Raw genomic sequence first — 21,850 nt, 5'->3', positions numbered from 1 at the left:
CAGGAAACAGTTAAAGTCACATGATCACACACAGGAAACAGCTAAAGTCACATGATCAGTTTCAGTCATGAAGAGAAAAACGTTTTCAAAATGGAGTCGGTCGTAAACATGGGGGCGTTGCCGCAGCGACAGCGAGGTCAGAGCGTGTAGTGCGTGCTGCGCTCTGATTGGCTGGTGGAGGACAGGCGTCTCTGTGGGCGGAGCTTGTGCATGACGCCGCAGAAGGCCGTCCTGAAGGGGGCGCTGTTAAAGCCGTACAGCAGCGGGTTCAGGACGCAGTGAAGAAGAGCCCAGGTCTGAGCGAGCGCCAGCGCCACCTCCAGGCCGTCCCAGGACTGCAACACACAAACGTACAGGATCAGAACCCGAGACCGGGACCAGAGCGCCCCCTCCAGGCCGACCCGGGACCAGAGCGCCCCCTGTCCCAGGACCAGAGCGCCCCCTCCAGGCCGTCCCAGGACTGCAACACACAAACATACAGGATCAGAACCCGAGACCGGGACCAGAGCGCCCCCTCCAGGCCGACCCGGGACTGCAACACACAAACATACAGGATCAGAACCTGAGACCGGGACCAGAGCGCCCCCTGTCCGAGGACCAGAGCGCCCCCTCCAGGCCGACCAGGGACCAGAGCGCCCCCTGTCCCAGGACCAGAGCGCCCCCTCCAGGCCGTCCCAGGACTGCAACACACAAACATACAGGATCAGAACCCGAGACCGGGACCAGAGCGCCCCCTCCAGGCCGACCCGGGACTGCAACACACAAACATACAGGATCAGAACCTGAGACCGGGACCAGAGCGCCCCCTGTCCGAGGACCAGAGCGCCCCCTCCAGGCCGACCAGGGACCAGAGCGCCCCCTGTCCCAGGACCAGAGCGCCCCCTGTCCCAGGACCAGAGCGCCCCCTGTCCCAGGACCAGAGCGCCCCCTGTCCCGGGACCAGAGCGCCCCCTGTCCCGGGACCAGAGCGCCCCCTGTCCCAGGACCAGAGCGCCCCCTGTCCCGGGACCAGAGCGCCCCCTCCAGGCCGACCCAGGACTGCAACACACAAACATACAGGATCAGAACCTGAGACCAGGACCAGAGCGCCCCCTCCAGGCCGTCCCAGGACCAGAGCGCCCCCTCCAGGCCGACCCGGGACCAGAGCGCCCCCTCCAGGCTGTGACCTTCACTGGGTGCAGGTTTGGAGACCCTTCCCCCTGATGAGGGGGTATACTCTTTGTTTTGTCTCGTCCGGTCTTGTGTCAGTTAAGGGGAAAACAATTTTGAAAAAATGTAAACTTTCTCTAATTATTCAGAAACTTCTGTAACAAACGCTGAAATATGAAAACAGTTTCTACTAAATAAAGATACAAAGACAAGGGGAGGAGCAAAGTGGTTCAACAGCCCATAAATACATGTGTAGGAGCCATTTTGAGGCCTTTGTTGCCACTAGGTGGCACTGCACTTCCTGTTCGTGTCCAGGTGAGCCGGTTTAAGGGCTGAAGGGCGTGGCCTCAGGGCTGAGTGAAGGAAAACAGGTTCTGACCGTGATGTTCAGCTGCTGATTCTTAACTGAACACAGGAGAACGTCTGTCACGCGTGATGAAAACCTTTGTACTTTGCCCCGAGCAGACGGAGGCACAGGGAGAACCAGAGAACCTCCATCACACCAGAGAAACTCCATCACACCAGAGAAACTCCATCACACCAGAGAAACTCCATCACACCAGAGAAACTCCATCACACCAGAGAACCTCCATCACACCAGAGAAACTCCATCACACCAGACAAACTCCATCACACCAGAGAAACTCCATCACACCAGAGAACCTCCATCACACCAGAGAAACTCCATCACAGAGAAACTCCATCACAGAGAAACTCCATCACAGAGAAACTCCATCACAGAGAAACTCCATCACAGAGAAACTTCATCACAGAGAAACTCCATCACAAAGAAACTCCATCACAGAGAAACTCCATCACAGAGAAACTCCATCACAGAGAAACTCCATCACAGAGAAACTCCATCACAGAGAAACTCCATCACAGAGAAACTCCATCACAGAGAAACTCCATCACAGAGAAACTCCATCACAGAGAAACTCCATCACAAAGAAACTCCATCACACCAGAGAAACTCCATCACAGAGAAACTCCATCACAGAGAAACTCCATCACAGTGAAACTCCATCACAGAGAAACTCCATCACAGTGAAATTCCATCACAGTGAAACTCCATCACAGAGAAACTCCATCACAGAGAAACTCCATCACAGTGAAACTCCATCACACCAGAGAAACTCCATCACAGAGAAACTCCATCACAGTGAAACTCCATCACAGAGAAACTCCATCACAGTGAAACTCCATCACAGTGAAACTCCATCACAGAGAAACTCCATCACAGAGAAACTCCATCACACCAGAGAAACTCCATCACAGAGAAACTCCATCACAGTGAAACTCCATCACAGTGAAACTCCATCACAGAGAAACTCCATCACAGAGAAACTCCATCACAGTGAAACTCCATCACAGTGAAACTCCATCACAGTGAAACTCCATCACAGAGAAACTCCATCACAGAGAAACTCCATCACAGTGAAACTCCATCACAGAGAAACTCCATCACAGAGAAACTCCATCACAGAGAAACTCCATCACACCAGAGAAACTCCATCACAGTGAAACTCCATCACAGAGAAACTCCATCACAGAGAAACTCCATCACAGAGAAACTCCATCACAGAGAAACTCCATCACAGTGAAACTCCATCACAGAGAAACTCCATCACAGAGAAACTCCATCACAGAGAAACTCCATCACAGAGAAACTCCATCACAGAGAAACTCCATCACAGAGAAACTCCATCACAGAGAAACTCCATCACACCAGAGAAACTCCATCACAGTGAAACTCCATCACAGAGAAACTCCATCACAGAGAAACTCCATCACAGAGAAACTCCATCACAGAGAAACTCCATCACAGTGAAACTCCATCACAGTGAAACTCCATCACAGTGAAACTCCATCACAGTGAAACTCCATCACAGTGAAACTCCATCACAGAGAAACTCCATCACACCAGAGAAACTCCATCACAGAGAAACTCCATCACAGAGAAACTCCATCACAGAGAAACTCCATCACAGAGAAACTCCATCACAGAGAAACTCCATCACAGTGAAACTCCATCACAGTGAAACTCCATCACAGAGAAACTCCATCACAGTGAAACTCCATCACACCAGAGAAACTCCATCACAGAGAAACTCCATCACAGAGAAACTCCATCACAGTGAAACTCCATCACAGTGAAACTCCATCACAGAGAAACTCCATCACAGAGAAACTCCATCACAGTGAAACTCCATCACAGTGAAACTCCATCACAGTGAAACTCCATCACAGAGAAACTCCATCACAGTGAAACTCCATCACAGAGAAACTCCATCACAGAGAAACTCCATCACAGAGAAACTCCATCACAGAGAAACTCCATCACAGTGAAACTCCATCACAGAGAAACTCCATCACAGAGAAACTCCATCACAGAGAAACTCCATCACAGAGAAACTCCATCACAGAGAAACTCCATCACAGAGAAACTCCATCACAGAGAAACTCCATCACAGAGAAACTCCATCACACCAGAGAAACTCCATCACAGTGAAACTCCATCACAGAGAAACTCCATCACAGAGAAACTCCATCACAGAGAAACTCCATCACAGAGAAACTCCATCACAGAGAAACTCCATCACACCAGAGAAACTCCATCACAGTGAAACTCCATCACAGAGAAACTCCATCACAGAGAAACTCCATCACAGAGAAACTCCATCACAGAGAAACTCCATCACAGAGAAACTCCATCACACCAGAGAAACTCCATCACAGTGAAACTCCATCACAGAGAAACTCCATCACAGTGAAACTCCATCACAGAGAAACTCCATCACAGAGAAACTCCATCACACCAGAGAAACTCCATCACAGTGAAACTCCATCACAGTGAAACTCCATCACAGTGAAACTCCATCACAGAGAAACTCCATCACAGTGAAACTCCATCAAAGAGAAACTCCATCACAGAGAAACTCCATCACAAAGAAACTCCATCACAGTGAAACTCCATCACAGAGAAACTCCATCACAGTGAAACTCCATCACAGAGAAACTCCATCACACCAGAGAAACTCCATCACAAAGAAACTCCATCACAGAGAAACTCCATCACAGAGAAACTCCATCACAGAGAAACTCCATCACACCAGAGAAACTCCATCACAAAGAAACTCCATCACAGAGAAACTCCATCACAGAGAAACTCCATCACAGAGAAACTCCATCACAGAGAAACTCCATCACAGTGAAACTCCATCACAGAGAAACTCCATCACAGTGAAACTCCATCACAAAGAAACTCCATCACAGAGAAACTCCATCACAGAGAAACTCCATCACAGAGAAACTCCATCACAGAGAAACTCCATCACAGAGAAACTCCATCACAGAGAAACTCCATCACAGAGAAACTCCATCACAGAGAAACTCCATCACACCAGAGAAACTCCATCACAAAGAAACTCCATCACAGAGAAACTCCATCACAGAGAAACTCCATCACAGTGAAACTCCATCACAGTGAAACTCCATCACAAAGAAACTCCATCACAGAGAAACTCCATCACAGAGAAACTCCATCACAGAGAAACTCCATCACAGAGAAACTCCATCACAGAGAAACTCCATCACAGAGAAACTCCATCACAGAGAAACTCCATCACAGAGAAACTCCATCACAGAGAAACTCCATCACACCAGAGAAACTCCATCACAAAGAAACTCCATCACAGAGAAACTCCATCACAGAGAAACTCCATCACAGAGAAACTCCATCACAGTGAAACTCCTTCACAGAGAAACTCCATCACAGAGAAACTCCATCACAGTGAAACTCCATCACAAAGAAACTCCATCACAGTGAAACTCCATCACAAAGAAACTCCATCACAGAGAAACTCCATCACAGAGAAACTCCATCACAGAGAAACTCCATCATACCAGAGAAACTCCATCACAGAGAAACTCCATCACAGAGAAACTCCATCACAGAGAAACTCCATCACAGTGAAACTCCATCACAGAGAAACTCCATCACAGTGAAACTCCATCACAAAGAAACTCCATCACAGAGAAACTCCATCACAGAGAAACTCCATCACAGAGAAACTCCATCACAGAGAAACTCCATCACAGAGAAACTCCATCACAGAGAAACTCCATCACAGAGAAACTCCATCAAACCAGAGAAACTCCATCACAGAGAAACTCCATCACAGAGAAACTCCATCACAGAGAAACTCCATCACAGAGAAACTCCATCACAAAGAAACTCCATCACAAAGAAACTCCATCACAGAGAAACTCCATCACAGAGAAACTCCATCACAGAGAAACTCCATCAAACCAGAGAAACTCCATCACAGAGAAACTCCATCACAAAGAAACTCCATCACAAAGAAACTCCATCACAGTGAAACTCCATCACAGAGAAACTCCATCACAGTGAAACTCCATCACAGAGAAACTCCATCACAGAGAAACTCCATCACAGAGAAACTCCATCACAGAGAAACTCCATCACAGTGAAACTCCATCACAGTGAAACTCCATCACAGTGAAACTCCATCACAGAGAAACTCCATCACAGAGAAACTCCATCACACCAGAGAAACTCCATCACAGTGAAACTCCATCACAGTGAAACTCCATCACAGTGAAACTCCATCACAGTGAAACTCCATCACAGTGAAACTCCATCACAGTGAAACTCCATCACAGAGAAACTCCATCACAGAGAAACTCCATCACAGAGAAACTCCATCACAGTGAAACTCCATCACAGTGAAACTCCATCACAGAGAAACTCCATCACAGAGAAACTCCATCACAGAGAAACTCCATCACAGTGAAACTCCATCACAGAGAAACTCCATCACACCAGAGAAACTCCATCACAGAGAAACTCCATCACAGAGAAACTCCATCACAGAGAAACTCCATCACAGAGAAACTCCATCACAGAGAAACTCCATCACAGAGAAACTCCATCACAGAGAAACTCCATCACAGAGAAACTCCATCACAGTGAAACTCCATCAAACCAGAGAAACTCCATCACAGAGAAACTCCATCACAGAGAAACTCCATCACAGAGAAACTCCATCACAGAGAAACTCCATCACAGAGAAACTCCATCACAGAGAAACTCCATCACAGAGAAACTCCATCACAGAGAAACTCCATCACAGAGAAACTCCATCACAGAGAAACTCCATCACAGAGAAACTCCATCACAGAGAAACTCCATCACAGAGAAACTCCATCACACCAGAGAAACTCCATCACAGTGAAACTCCATCACAGAGAAACTCCATCATACCAGAGAAACTCCATCACAGAGAAACTCCATCACAGAGAAACTCCATCACAGAGAAACTCCATCACAGAGAAACTCCATCACAGAGAAACTCCATCACAGTGAAACTCCATCACAGAGAAACTCCATCACAGAGAAACTCCATCACAGTGAAACTCCATCACAGAGAGAAACTCCATCACAGAGAAACTCCATCACAGAGAAACTCCATCACAGAGAAACTCCATCACAGTGAAACTCCATCACAGAGAAACTCCATCACAGAGAGACTCCATCACAGAGAGAAACTCCATCACAGAGAAACTCCATCACAGAGAAACTCCATCACAGAGAAACTCCATCACAGTGAAACTCCATCACAGTGAAACTCCATCACAGAGAAACTCCATCACAGAGAAACTCCATCACACCAGAGAAACTCCATCACAGTGAAACTCCATCACAGAGAAACTCCATCACAGTGAAACTCCATCACAGTGAAACTCCATCACAGTGAAACTCCATCACAGAGAAACTCCATCACAGAGAAACTCCATCACAGAGAAACTCCATCACATTGAAACTCCATCACAGAGAAACTCCATCACAGAGAAACTCCATCACAGAGAAACTCCATCACAGAGAAACTCCATCACAGAGAAACTCCATCACAGAGAAACTCCATCACAGAGAAACTCCATCACACCAGAGAAACTCCATCACAGAGAAACTCCATCAAAGAGAAACTCCATCACAGTGAAACTCCATCACAGAGAAACTCCATCACAGAGAAACTCCATCTCAGAGAAACTCCATCACAGAGAAACTCCATCACAGAGAAACTCCATCTCAGAGAAACTCCATCACAGAGAAACTCCATCACAGAGAAACTCCATCACAGAGAAACTCCATCACAGAGAAACTCCATCTCAGAGAAACTCCATCACAGAGAAACTCCATCACAGAGAAACTCCATCACAGTGAAACTCCATCACACCAGAGAAACTCCATCACAGAGAAACTCCATCACAGAGAAACTCCATCAAACCAGAGAAACTCCATCACAAAGAAACTCCATCACACCAGAGAAACTCCATCACAGAGAAACTCCATCACAGAGAAACTCCATCACAGAGAAACTCCATCACAGAGAAACTCCATCACAGAGAAACTCCATCACAGAGAAACTCCATCACAGAGAAACTCCATCACAGTGAAACTCCATCACAGAGAAACTCCATCACAGTGAAACTCCATCACAGAGAAACTCCATCACAGAGAAACTCCATCACAGAGAAACTCCATCACAGTGAAACTCCATCACAGAGAAACTCCATCACAGAGAAACTCCATCACACCAGAGAAACTCCATCACAGAGAAACTCCATCACACCAGAGAAACTCCATCACAGAGAAACTCCATCAAAGAGAAACTCCATCACAGTGAAACTCCATCACAGAGAAACTCCATCAAAGAGAAACTCCATCACAGAGAAACTCCATCACACCAGAGAAACTCCATCACAGAGAAACTCCATCACAGAGAAACTCCATCACAGAGAAACTCCATCACAGAGAAACTCCATCACAGAGAAACTCCATCACAGAGAAACTCCATCACAGAGAAACTCCATCACAGAGAAACTCCATCACAGAGAAACTCCATCACAGAGAAACTCCATCACAGAGAAACTCCATCACAGAGAAACTCCATCACAGAGAAACTCCATCACAGAGAAACTCCATCACAGAGAAACTCCATCACAGAGAAACTCCATCACAGAGAAACTCCATCAAACCAGAGAAACTCCATCACAGAGAAACTCCATCACAGAGAAACTCCATCACAAAGAAACTCCATCACAGAGAAACTCCATCACAGAGAAACTCCATCACAGTGAAACTCCATCACAGAGAAACTCCATCACAGAGAAACTCCATCAAACCAGAGAAACTCCATCACAGAGAAACTCCATCACAGAGAAACTCCATCACAGAGAAACTCCATCACAGAGAAACTCCATCACAGAGAAACTCAATCACAGTGAAACTCCATCACAGTGAAACTCCATCACAGAGAAACTCCATCACAGAGAAACTCCATCAAACCAGAGAAACTCCATCACAGAGAAACTCCATCACAGAGAAACTCCATCACAGAGAAACTCCATCACAGAGAAACTCCATCACAGAGAAACTCCATCACAGAGAAACTCCATCACAGAGAAACTCCATCACAGTGAAACTCCATCACAGTGAAACTCCATCACAGTGAAACTCCATCACAGTGAAACTCCATCACAGAGAAACTCCATCACAGTGAAACTCCATCACAGTGAAACTCCATCACAGAGAAACTCCATCACAGAGAAACTCCATCACAGAGAAACTCCATCACACCAGAGAAACTCCATCACAGAGAAACTCCATCACAGAGAAACTCCATCACAGAGAAACTCCATCACACCAGAGAAACTCCATCACAGTGAAACTCCATCACAGAGAAACTCCATCACAGAGAAACTCCATCACAAAGAAACTCCATCACAAAGAAACTCCATCACAGAGAAACTCCATCACAAAGAAACTCCATCACAGAGAAACTCCATCACAGAGAAACTCCATCACAGAGAAACTCCATCACAGAGAAACTCCATCACAGAGAAACTCCATCACAGAGAAACTCCATCACACCAGAGAAACTCCATCACAGAGAAACTCCATCACAGAGAAACTCCATCACAAAGAAACTCCATCACAGAGAAACTCCATCACAGAGAAACTCCATCACAGAGAAACTCCATCACAGAGAAACTCCATCACAGAGAAACTCCATCACAGAGAAACTCCATCACAGTGAAACTCCATCACAGAGAAACTCCATCACAAAGAAACTCCATCACAGAGAAACTCCATCACAGAGAAACTCCATCACAGAGAAACTCCATCACAGAGAAACTCCATCACAGTGAAACTCCATCACAGAGAAACTCCATCACAGAGAAACTCCATCACAGAGAGAAACTCCATCAAAGAGAAACTCCATCACAGAGAAACTCCATCACAGAGAAACTCCATCACAGTGAAACTCCATCACAGAGAAACTCCATCACAGAGAAACTCCATCACAGAGAAACTCCATCACAGAGAAACTCCATCACAGAGAAACTCCATCACAGAGAAACTCCATCACAGAGAAACTCCATCACAGTGAAACTCAATCACAGAGAAACTCCATCACAGAGAAACTCCATCACAGAGAAACTCCATCACAGAGAAACTCCATCACAGAGAAACTCCATCACAGAGAAACTCCATCACAGTGAAACTCCATCACAGAGAGAAACTCCATCAAAGAGAAACTCCATCACAGAGAAACTCCATCACAGAGAAACTCCATCACAGTGAAACTCCATCACAGAGAAACTCCATCACAGAGAAACTCCATCACAGAGAAACTCCATCACAGAGAAACTCCATCACAGAGAAACTCCATCACAGAGAAACTCCATCACAGAGAAACTCCATCACAGAGAAACTCCATCACAGAGAAACTCCATCACAGAGAAACTCCATCACAGAGAAACTCAATCACAGAGAAACTCCATCACAGAGAAACTCCATCACAGAGAAACTCCATCACAGAGAAACTCCATCACAGTGAAACTCCATCACAGAGAAACTCCATCACAGTGAAACTCCATCACAGTGAAACTCCATCACAGTGAAACTCCATCACAGTGAAACTCCATCACAGAGAAACTCCATCACAGAGAAACTCCATCACAGAGAAACTCCATCACACCAGAGAAACTCCATCACAGAGAAACTCCATCACAGAGAAACTCCATCACAGTGAAACTCCATCACAGAGAAACTCCATCACACCAGAGAAACTCCATCACAGAGAAACTCCATCACAAAGAAACTCAATCACAGAGAAACTCCATCACAGAGAAACTCCATCACAGAGAAACTCCATCACACCAGAGAAACTCCATCACAGAGAAACTCCATCACAGTGAAACTCCATCACAGAGAAACTCCATCACACCAGAGAAACTCCATCACAGAGAAACTCCATCACAAAGAAACTCAATCACAGAGAAACTCCATCACAGAGAAACTCCATCACACCAGAGAAACTCCATCACAGAGAAACTCCATCACAGAGAAACTCCATCACAGAGAAACTCCATCACAGAGAAACTCCATCACAGAGAAACTCCATCACAGAGAAACTCCATCACAGAGAAACTCCATCACAGAGAAACTCCATCACAAAGAAACTCCATCACAGAGAAACTCCATCACAGAGAAACTCCATCACAGAGAAACTCCATCACAGTGAAACTCCATCACAGTGAAACTCCATCACAGAGAAACTCCATCACAGAGAAACTCCATCACAGAGAAACTCCATCACAGAGAAACTCCATCACAGAGAAACTCCATCACAGAGAAACTCCATCACAGAGAAACTCCATCACAGAGAAACTCCATCACAGAGAAACTCCATCACAGAGAAACTCCATCACAGAGAAACTCCATCACAGAGAAACTCCATCACAGAGAAACTCCATCACAGAGAAACTCCATCACACCAGAGAAACTCCATCACAGAGAAACTCCATCACAGAGAAACTCCATCACAGTGAAACTCCATCAAAGAGAAACTCCATCACAGAGAAACTCCATCACAGTGAAACTCCATCACAGAGAGAAACTCCATCACAGAGAAACTCCATCACAGTGAAACTCCATCACAGAGAAACTCCATCACAGTGAAACTCCATCACAGAGAAACTCCATCACAGTGAAACTCCATCACACCAGAGAAACTCCATCACACCAGAGAAACTCCATCACAGAGAAACTCCATCACACCAGAGAAACTCCATCACAAAGAAACTCCATCACAGAGAAACTCCATCACACCAGAGAAACTCCATCACACCAGAGAAACTCCATCACAGAGAAACTCCATCACAGAGAAACTCCATCACACCAGAGAAACTCCATCACAGAGAAACTCCATCACACCAGAGAAACTCCATCACACCAGTGAAACTCCATCACAGAGAAACTCCATCACAGTGAAACTCCATCACAGAGAAACTCCATCACAGAGAAACTCCATCACACCAGAGAAACTCCATCACAGTGAAACTCCATCACAGAGAAACTCCATCACAGTGAAACTCCATCACAGAGAAACTCCATCACAGAGAAACTCCATCACAGAGAAACTCCATCACACCAGAGAAACTCCATCACAGAGAAACTCCATCACAGTGAAACTCCATCACAGAGAAACTCCATCACAGTGAAACTCCATCACAGTAAAACTCCATCACAGAGAAACTCCATCACAGAGAAACTCCATCACAGAGAAACTCCATCACAGAGAAACTCCATCACAAAGAAACTGCATCACAGAGAAACTCCATCACAGAGAAACTCCATCAAAGAGAAACTCCATCACACCAGAGAAACTCCATCACAGAGAAACTCCATCACAGAGAAACTCCATCACAGAGAAACTCCATCACAGAGAAACTCCATCACAGTGAAACTCCATCACAGAGAAACTCCATCACAGAGAAACTCCATCACAGAGAAACTCCATCACAGTGAAACTCCATCACACCAGAGAAACTCCATCACAGTGAAACTCCATCACAGAGAAACTCCATCACAGAGAAACTCCATCACAGAGAAACTCCATCACAGAGAAACTCCATCACAGAGAAACTCCATCACAGAGAAACTCCATCACAGAGAAACTCCATCACAGAGAAACTCCATCACAGTGAAACTCCATCACAGAGAAACTCCATCACAGAGAAACTCCATCACAGTGAAACTCCATCAAACCAGTGAAACTCCATCACAGAGAAACTCCATCACAGAGAAACTCCATCACAGAGAAACTCCATCACAGAGAAACTCCATCACAGAGAAACTCCATCAAACCAGTGAAACTCCATCACAGAGAAACTCCATCACAGAGAAACTCCATCACAGAGAAACTCCATCACAGTGAAACTCCATCACAGAGAAACTCCATCACAGAGAAACTCCATCACAGAGAAACTCCATCACAGTGAAACTCCATCACAGAGAAACTCCATCACAGTGAAACTCCATCAAAGAGAAACTCCATCACAGAGAAACTCCATCACACCAGAGAAACTCCATCACAGAGAAACTCCATCACAGAGAAACTCCATCACAGAGAAACTCCATCACAGAGAAACTCCATCACAGAGAAACTCCATCACACCAGAGAAACTACATCACAGAGAAACTCCATCACAGAGAAACTCCATCACAGAGAAACTCCATCACAGAGAAACTCCATCACAGTGAAACTCCATCACAGAGAAACTCCATCACAGAGAAACTCCATCACAGAGAAACTCCATCACAGAGAAACTCCATCACAGTGAAACTCCATCACAGAGAAACTCCATCACAGTGAAACTCCATCACAGAGAAACTCCATCACACCAGTGAAACTCCATCACAGAGAAACTCCATCACAGAGAAACTCCATCACAGAGAAACTCCATCACAGAGAAACTCCATCACAGAGAAACTCCATCACAGAGAAACTCCATCACAGAGAAACTCCATCACAGAGAAACTCCATCAAACCAGAGAAACTCCATCACAGTGAAACTCCATCACAGAGAAACTCCATCACAGTGAAACTCCATCACAGAGAAACTCCATCACAGAGAAACTCCATCACAGAGAAACTCCATCACAGAGAAACTCCATCACAGTGAAACTCCATCACAGAGAAACTCCATCACAGAGAAACTCCATCAAACCAGAGAAACTCCATCACAGAGAAACTCCATCACAGAGAAACTCAATCACAGAGAAACTCCATCACAGAGAAACTCCATCACAGAGAAACTCCATCACAGAGAAACTCCATCAAACCAGAGAAACTCCATCACAGAGAAACTCCATCACAGAGAAACTCCATCAAACCAGAGAAACTCCATCACAGAGAAACTCCATCACAGAGAAACTCCATCACAGAGAAACTCCATCACAGAGAAACTCCATCACAGAGAAACTCCATCACAGAGAAACTCCATCACAGAGAAACTCCATCACAGAGAAACTCCATCACAGAGAAACTCCATCACAGAGAAACTCCATCACAGAGAAACTCCATCACAGAGAAACTCCATCACAGAGAAACTCCATCACAGAGAAACTCCATCACAGAGAAACTCCATCACAGTGAAACTCCATCACAGTGAAACTCCATCACAGTGAAACTCCATCACAGTGAAACTCCATCACAGAGAAACTCCATCACAGAGAAACTCCATCACAGAGAAACTCCATCACAGAGAAACTCCATCACAGAGAAACTCCATCACAGAGAAACTCCATCACAGTGAAACTCCATCACAGAGAAACTCCATCACAGAGAAACTCCATCACACAGAGAAACTCCATCACACAGAGAAACTCCATCACACCAGAGAAACTCCATCACACAGAGAAACTCCATCACACCAGAGAAACTCCATCACAAAGAAACTCCATCACAGTGAAACTCCATCACAGTGAAACTCCATCACAGAGAAACTCCATCACAGAGAAACTCCATCACAGAGAAACTCCATCACACAGAGAAACTCCATCACACAGAGAAACTCCATCACACAGAGAAACTCCATCACACCAGAGAAACTCCATCACAAAGAAACTCCATCACAGTGAAACTCCATCACACAGAGAAACTCCATCACACAGAGAAACTCCATCACACAGAGAAACTCCATCACACAGAGAAACTCCATCACAGAGAAACTCCATCACAGAGAAACTCCATCACAGAGAAACTCCATCACAGAGAAACTCCATCACAGAGAAACTCCATCACAGAGAAACTCCATCACACAGAGAAACTCCATCACACAGAGAAACTCCATCACACAGAGAAACTCCATCACACCAGAGAAACTCCATCACAAAGAAACTCCATCACAGTGAAACTCCATCACACCAGAGAAACTCCATCACACCAGAGAAACTCCATCACACCAGAGAAACTCCATCACAGAGAAACTCCATCACAGAGAAACTCCATCACAGAGAAACTCCATCACAGAGAAACTCCATCACAGAGAAACTCCATCACACCAGAGAAACTCCATCACAGAGAAACTCCATCACAGAGAAACTCCATCACAGAGAAACTCCATCACAGAGAAACTCCATCACAGAGAAACTCCATCACAGAGAAACTCCATCACACCAGAGAAACTCCATCACAGAGAAACTCCATCACAGAGAAACTCCATCACAGAGAAACTCCATCACAGAGAAACTCCATCACAGAGAAACTCCATCACAGAGAAACTCCATCACACCAGAGAAACTCCATCACAGAGAAACTCCATCACAGAGAAACTCCATCACAGAGAAACTCCATCACAGAGAAACTCCATCACAGAGAAACTCCATCACAGTGAAACTCCATCACAGAGAAACTCCATCACAGTGAAACTCCATCACAGTGAAACTCCATCACAGTGAAACTCCATCACAGTGAAACTCCATCACAGAGAAACTCCATCACAGAGAAACTCCATCACAGAGAAACTCCATCACAGAGAAACTCCATCACAGAGAAACTCCATCACAGAGAAACTCCATCACACCAGAGAAACTCCATCACAGAGAAACTCCATCACAGAGAAACTCCATCACAGAGAAACTCCATCACAGAGAAACTCCATCACAGAGAAACTCCATCACAGAGAAACTCCATCACAGAGAAACTCCATCACACAGAGAAACTCCATCACACAGAGAAACTCCATCACACAGAGAAACTCCATCACACCAGAGAAACTCCATCACAGTGAAACTCCATCACAGAGAAACTCCATCACAGAGAAACTCCATCACAGAGAAACTCCATCACAGAGAAACTCCATCACAGTGAAACTCCATCACACCAGAGAAACTCCATCACAGAGAAACTCCATCACAGAGAAACTCCATCACAGAGAAACTCCATCACAGAGAAACTCCATCACAGTGAAACTCCATCACAGAGAAACTCCATCACAGTGAAACTCCATCACAGTGAAACTCCATCACAGTGAAACTCCATCACAGAGAAACTCCATCACAGAGAAACTCCATCACAATGAAACTCCATCACAGAGAAACTCCATCACAGAGAAACTCCATCACAGTGAAACTCCATCACACCAGTGAAACTCCATCACAGTGAAACTCCATCACAGAGAAACTCCATCACAGAGAAACTCCATCACAGAGAAACTCCATCACAGAGAAACTCCATCACAGAGAAACTCCATCACACCAGTGAAACTCCATCACAGAGAAACTCCATCACAGTGAAACTCCATCACAGAGAAACTCCATCACAGAGAAACTCCATCACAGTGAAACTCCATCACAGAGAAACTCCATCACAGTGAAACTCCATCACAGTGAAACTCCATCACACCAGAGAAACTCCATCACAGAGAAACTCCATCACAGAGAAACTCCATCACAGAGAAACTCCATCACAGAGAAACTCCATCACAGAGAAACTCCATCACAGTGAAACTCCATCACAGAGAAACTCCATCACAGAGAAACTCCATCACACCAGAGAAACTCCATCACAAAGAAACTCCATCACAGAGAAACTCCATCACAGTGAAACTCCATCACACCAGAGAAACTCCATCACAGAGAAACTCCATCACAGAGAAACTCCATCACAGAGAAACTCCATCACACCAGAGAAACTCCATCACAGAGAAACTCCATCACAGAGAAACTCCATCACAGTGAAACTCCATCACAGAGAAACTCCATCACAGAGAAACTCCATCACAGAGAAACTCCATCACAGAGAAACTCCATCACAGAGAAACTCCATCACAAAGAAACTCCATCACAGAGAAACTCCATCACAAAGAAACTCCATCACAGAGAAACTCCATCACAGAGAAACTCCATCACAGAGAAACTCCATCACAGTGATAACACGTTAATAACTCGTTAATAACACGTTAATAACTCGTTAATAACACGTTAATAACTCGTTAATAACACGTTAATAACACGTTAATAACTCGTTAATAACACGTTAATAACACGTTAATAACACGTTAATAACTCGTTAATAACACGTTAATAACACGTTAATAACACGTTAATAACACGTTAATAACACGTTAATAACTCGTTAATAACACGTTAATAACACGTTAATAACACGTTAATAACACGTTAATAACACGTTAATAACACGTTAATAACTCGTTAATAACACGTTAATAACACGTTAATAACACGTTAATAACACGTTAATAACACGTTAATAACACGTTAATAACTCGTTATTACCTCACAGTCCTGCTCCTGGAACTGCGTGCTCGTCTTCCACATGTTAATAACACGTTAATAACACGTTAATAACACGTTAATAACACGTTATTACCTCACAGTCCTGCTCCTGGAACTGCGTGCTCGTCTTCCACATGTTAATAACACGTTAATAACTCGTTAATAACACGTTAATAACACGTTAATAACACGTTAATAACACGTTAATAACTCGTTAATAACACGTTAAAAACACGTTAATAACACGTTATTACCTCACAGTCCTGCTCCTGGAACTGCGTGCTCGTCTTCCACATGTTAATAACACGTTAATAACACGTTAATAACACGTTAATAACACGTTATTACCTCACAGTCCTGCTCCTGGAACTGCGTGCTCGTCTTCCACACGTTAATAACACGTTAATAACACGTTAATAACACGTTAATAACACGTTATTACCTCACAGTCCTGCTCCTGGAACTGCGTGCTCGTCTTCCACACGTTAATAACACGTTAATAACACGTTAATAACACGTTATTACCTCACAGTCCTGCTCCTGGAACTGCGTGCTCGTCTTCCACATGTTAATAACACGTTAATAACACGTTAATAACACGTTAATAACTCGTTATTACCTCACAGTCCTGCTCCTGGAACTGCGTGCTCGTCTTCCACACGTTAATAACACGTTAATAACACGTTAATAACACGTTATTACCTCACAGTCCTGCTCCTGGAACTGCGTGCTCGTCTTCCACATGTTAATAACACGCTAATAACACGTTAATAACACGTTATTACCTCACAGTCCTGCTCCTGGAACTGCGTGCTCGTCTTCCACACGTTAATAACACGTTAATAACACGTTAATAACACGTTAATAACTCGTTATTTCCTCACAGTCCTGCTCCTGGAACTGCGTGCTCGTCTTCCACATGTTAATAACATGTTAATAACACGTTAATAACACGTTAATAACACGTTATTACCTCACAGTCCTGCTCCTGGAACTGCGTGCTCGTCTTCCACATGTTAATAACACGTTAATAACACGTTAATAACACGTTATTACCTCACAGTCCTGCTCCTGGAACTGCGTGCTCGTCTTCCACAGCAGCAGGATGTTAAAGGGGGCGTGGCACAGGACGAACACCAGCGCCACCATGAGGACCAGACGAATGGCGCGCTCTCTCCTGAAGCCCTGCCCTCCTTTGCCAGAGCCCCGCCTCTCTCCGCACAGGCTCCGCCCCTTCAGCAGCGTGTGCAGGACGGAGCCGTAGCAGAAGCTCATGACCACGAAGGGAACGAGGAACCCGACCGTGACCTGGAGCGTCGGGATCAGAACCTTCATGGTCTGAGCCGTGCTCGAGTCATTGAACCTCAGCTCGCACACGTATGAGGAGGCGGAGTCAGAGGCCAGAGGGGCGGAGTCAGAGGCGGAGCCGTTGGTGATGTTAAACAGCCACGTCTGAAACGACAGGAGGAGGAGGTGACGCTGTGATAGAAGGAAACACAAACAGAACAAACAAGGAAACCTCATCAGTGTTTCATTGTTTTTGCTGAACGTTACAGTCGCTGATGAGTCACTGATCTGTAACATCAAAACTACACTTCAGCCTCTCAATCATCGCTCCAACTGCAAATCACTGAAACTGAAAAAGGACGTTCATTTTCAAGCAATAAGGGAAAGAAAAAGGATCTGTCTGCTGATGAAAAGTGTGAAATAGTTGAATGTCTGAAAACCTTCGATATTTCATGAAAGATGAAGCGTAATCATCGAACTGATTAGAGATTTGTGGATGATTCAGACACACACAGGTTTGTGCAGATAAAGGCACAATGAGGACGGTTTCTGCCAGACAAACACATCAGATTAAGAGAACAGATGCTACAAAGCCGACCCTCCAGAGGCTGCAGTTGTGCATAAACCTTCTATCCAGCCTCCCCTAAACTGTTCATTGAAGCTGAAGCAGAAACGGCTGCAGTGGCTCAGAAATACATGAGACTCATTTTCAAACAGTCGTGTTCACTGATGAGGCCGTGTGACCCTGGATGGAGGAGTGGATGGAGTAGTGGATGGAGGTGAATGGCCACAATGTCCCAACAAGGCTGTGACGTCAGTAAGGAGGGGGCGGAGTCATGGGGAGAGCGCTGGTCGACCCTTTAGGATCCCTGAAGGTGTGAAAATGACCTCTTTCTTCATCTTCATCATGACAACACACCATGTCCTGCTGTAAAGAAAACCTCTGCATCACTGGCTGCTATGGGCATAAAAGGAGAGAAACTCATGATGTGGACCCCCTCCTCCCCTGACCTCAGCCCTACTGAGAACCTTTGGAGCCTCAAGCAGAACTTCTATTGAGGGTGGGAGGCAGTTTTCATCCAAACAGCAGCTCTGGGAGGCTATTCTAACATCCTGCAAAGAAATCCAAGCAGAAACTGTCCAAAAACTCACAAGTTTAATGGATTGAAGAATTTTGAAGCTGCTCAAAGAAGCTCCTCTGGTAAAATATAACTTGACCCAGATGTTTTTGATTGAAATATCTTTTGATTTCAGTAAATATCACCTCCTAATGCTGCGAATACAACAAATGACCATTTTCAGTTAATTACAAGCTTTAAAATGTATTGAAACGATGAGTTGCAGAATCATTTGGAATAGTGGATTTTGAGGTTTTTACTATATTTATTTTTGAAATAAATACTGTTATCATTACGCTGACTCTCATTTGAGTTGAGAAAAATGTCATTTTCATAATCATTTGCAACGCGGTGTCAGAAGATTTTAGATTTGGGTAAAACCTTCGTACCTGCGGCCCCCGGTCCAGGTCCCGGTCCAGGTCCAGGTCCAGGTCCAGGTCCAGGCTGAGGTTCCAGTGCTTCCCCAGGCTCACGTTGCCCCAGGGCAGAATGCTCTGGTGCTGAGGGACGTATCGGTCGTAGAACATGAAGCTGGGCAGGCTGAGCGTTGCCGCGGTGACCCACACGATGGCGCTGACGAGGCGGCTCAGGCCGTGAGAGCGAGCGCCGAGGCGTCTGCGAGCGTGAACCACAGCGGCGTATCTGTCTGCGCTCACTGCAGCCAACAGCAGGGCGGCGCTGTAGAGGCTCAGGCTGTACCCGCCCCTCAGCAGCTTACAGGCCACGCCCCCGTCAGGCCACGCCCCCTCCATCACCACCAGGCCCGGCAGCGCCGCCACGATCACCAGGTCAGCGAGAGCCAAGTGTAACAGGAGCGTCTGGAAGAGAGAGACCTGAGTGAGGGGGCGGGGTCACAGCTGAGGGGGCGGGGTCACAGCTGAGGGGGCGGAGTCACAGCTGAGGGGGCGGGGTCATATCTGAGGGGGCGGGGTCACAGCTGAGGGGGCGGGGTCAGAGCTGAGGGGGCGGGGTCACAGCTGAGGGGGCGGGGTCACACCTGAGTGAGGGGGCGGAGTCACACCTGAGTGAGGGGGCGGAGTCACACCTGAGTGAGGGGGCGGGGTCACATCTGAGTGAGGGGGCGGGGTCACAGCTGAGGGGGCGGGGTCAGAGCTGAGGGGGCGGGGTCACACCTGAGTGAGGGGCGGGGTCATACCTGAGGGGGCGGGGTCACAGCTGAGGGGGCGGGGTCAGAGCTGAGGGGGCGGGGTCAGAGCTGAGGGCGGGGTCAGAGCTGAGGGGGCGGGGTCACAGCTGAGGGGGCGGGGTCACAGCTGAGGGGGCGGGGTCACACCTGAGGGGGTCATACCTGAGGGGGCGGGGTCATACCTGAGGGGGCGGAGTCACAGCTGAAGGGGCGGGGTCACAGCTGAGGGGGCGGGGTCACATCTGAGGGGGCGGGGTCACACCTGAGAGGGGTCATACCTGAGGGGGCGGGGTCACACCTGAGGGGCGGGGTCACACCTGAGGGGGCGGGGTCACACCTGGGGGGGTCATACCTGAGGGGGCGGGGTCACACCTGAGGGGGCGGGGTCACACCTGAGGGGGCGGGGTCACACCTGAGAGGGGTCATACCTGAGGGGGCGGAGTCACACCTGAGGGGGCGGGGTCAGAGCTGAGGGGGCGGAGTCAGAGCTGAAGGGGCGGGGTCACATCTGAGGGGGCGGGGTCACAGCTGAGGGGGCGGGGTCATACCTGAGGGGGCGGGGTCATACCTGAGGGGCGGGGTCACACCTGAGGGGCGGGGTCAGAGCTGAGGGGGCGGGGTCACAGCTGAGGGGCGGGGTCAGAGCTGAGGGGCGGGGTCAGAGCTGAGGGGGCGGGGTCAGAGCTGAGGGGGCGGGGTCATACCTGAGGGGCGGGGTCATACCTGAGGGGCGGGTCACACCTGAGGGGCGGGGTCAGAGCTGAGGGGGCGGGGTCATACCTGAGGGGGCGGGGTCATACCTGAGGGGGCGGGGTCATACCTGAGGGGGCGGGGTCACAGCTGAGGGGGCGGGGTCATACCTGAGGGGCGGGGTCACAACTGAGGGGCGGGGTCACACCTGAGGGGGCGGGGTCACAGCTGAGGGGCGGGGTCAGAGCTGAGGGGCGGGGTCACAGCTGAGGGGGCGGGGTCATACCTGAGGGGGCGGAGTCACGACTGAGGGGCGGGGTCACACCTGAGGGGGCGGGGTCACAGCTGAGGGGGCGGGGTCAGAGCTGAGGGGCGGGGTCACAGCTGAGGGGGCGGGGTCAGAGCTGAGGGGGCGGGGTCACACCTGAGGGGGCGGGGTCACACTGAGGGGGCGGGGTCACACCTGAGGGGGCGGAGTCACAACTGAGGGCGGGGTCACACCTGAGGGGGCGGGGTCACAGCTGAGGGGGCGGGGTCAGAGCTGAGGGGCGGGGTCACAGCTGAGGGGCGGGGTCACAGCTGAGGGGGCGGGGTCAGAGCTGAGGGGGCGGGGTCACACCTGAGAGGGGTCACACCTGAGGGGGCGGAGTCACACCTGAGGGGGCGGGTCATACCTGAGGGGGCGGGGTCACAGCTGAGGGGGCGGGGTCACAGCTGAGGGGGCGGGGTCAGAGCTGAGGGGGCGGGGTCACACCTGAGGGGGCGGGGTCACACCTGAGGGGGCGG

At 47.6% G+C, this 21,850-nt stretch overlaps 1 protein-coding gene across 1 annotated transcript; it reads right to left on the bottom strand.

Moving 5' to 3' along the window:
- Window positions 1-137: 137 nt before the first annotated feature.
- Window positions 138-20,045, bottom strand: LOC306982695 (C-C chemokine receptor type 6-like; the record flags this gene model as incomplete). The annotated part of the gene is made up of 3 exons (XM_079583161.1): window positions 138-335; window positions 17,879-18,301; window positions 19,617-20,045. Coding segments are annotated over 3 exons (1,050 nt in total), but the record flags the coding sequence as incomplete, so codon positions are not given.
- Window positions 20,046-21,850: the final 1,805 nt, after the last annotated feature.

Source organism: Gobius niger (assembly GCF_951799975.1).
Source record: "Gobius niger genome assembly, contig: SCAFFOLD_122, whole genome shotgun sequence".
NCBI lineage: Eukaryota > Metazoa > Chordata > Actinopteri > Gobiiformes > Gobiidae > Gobius > Gobius niger.
Note: the sequence above shows the minus strand (reverse complement) of the source record. Positions and strands in the feature narration are given on the sequence as shown.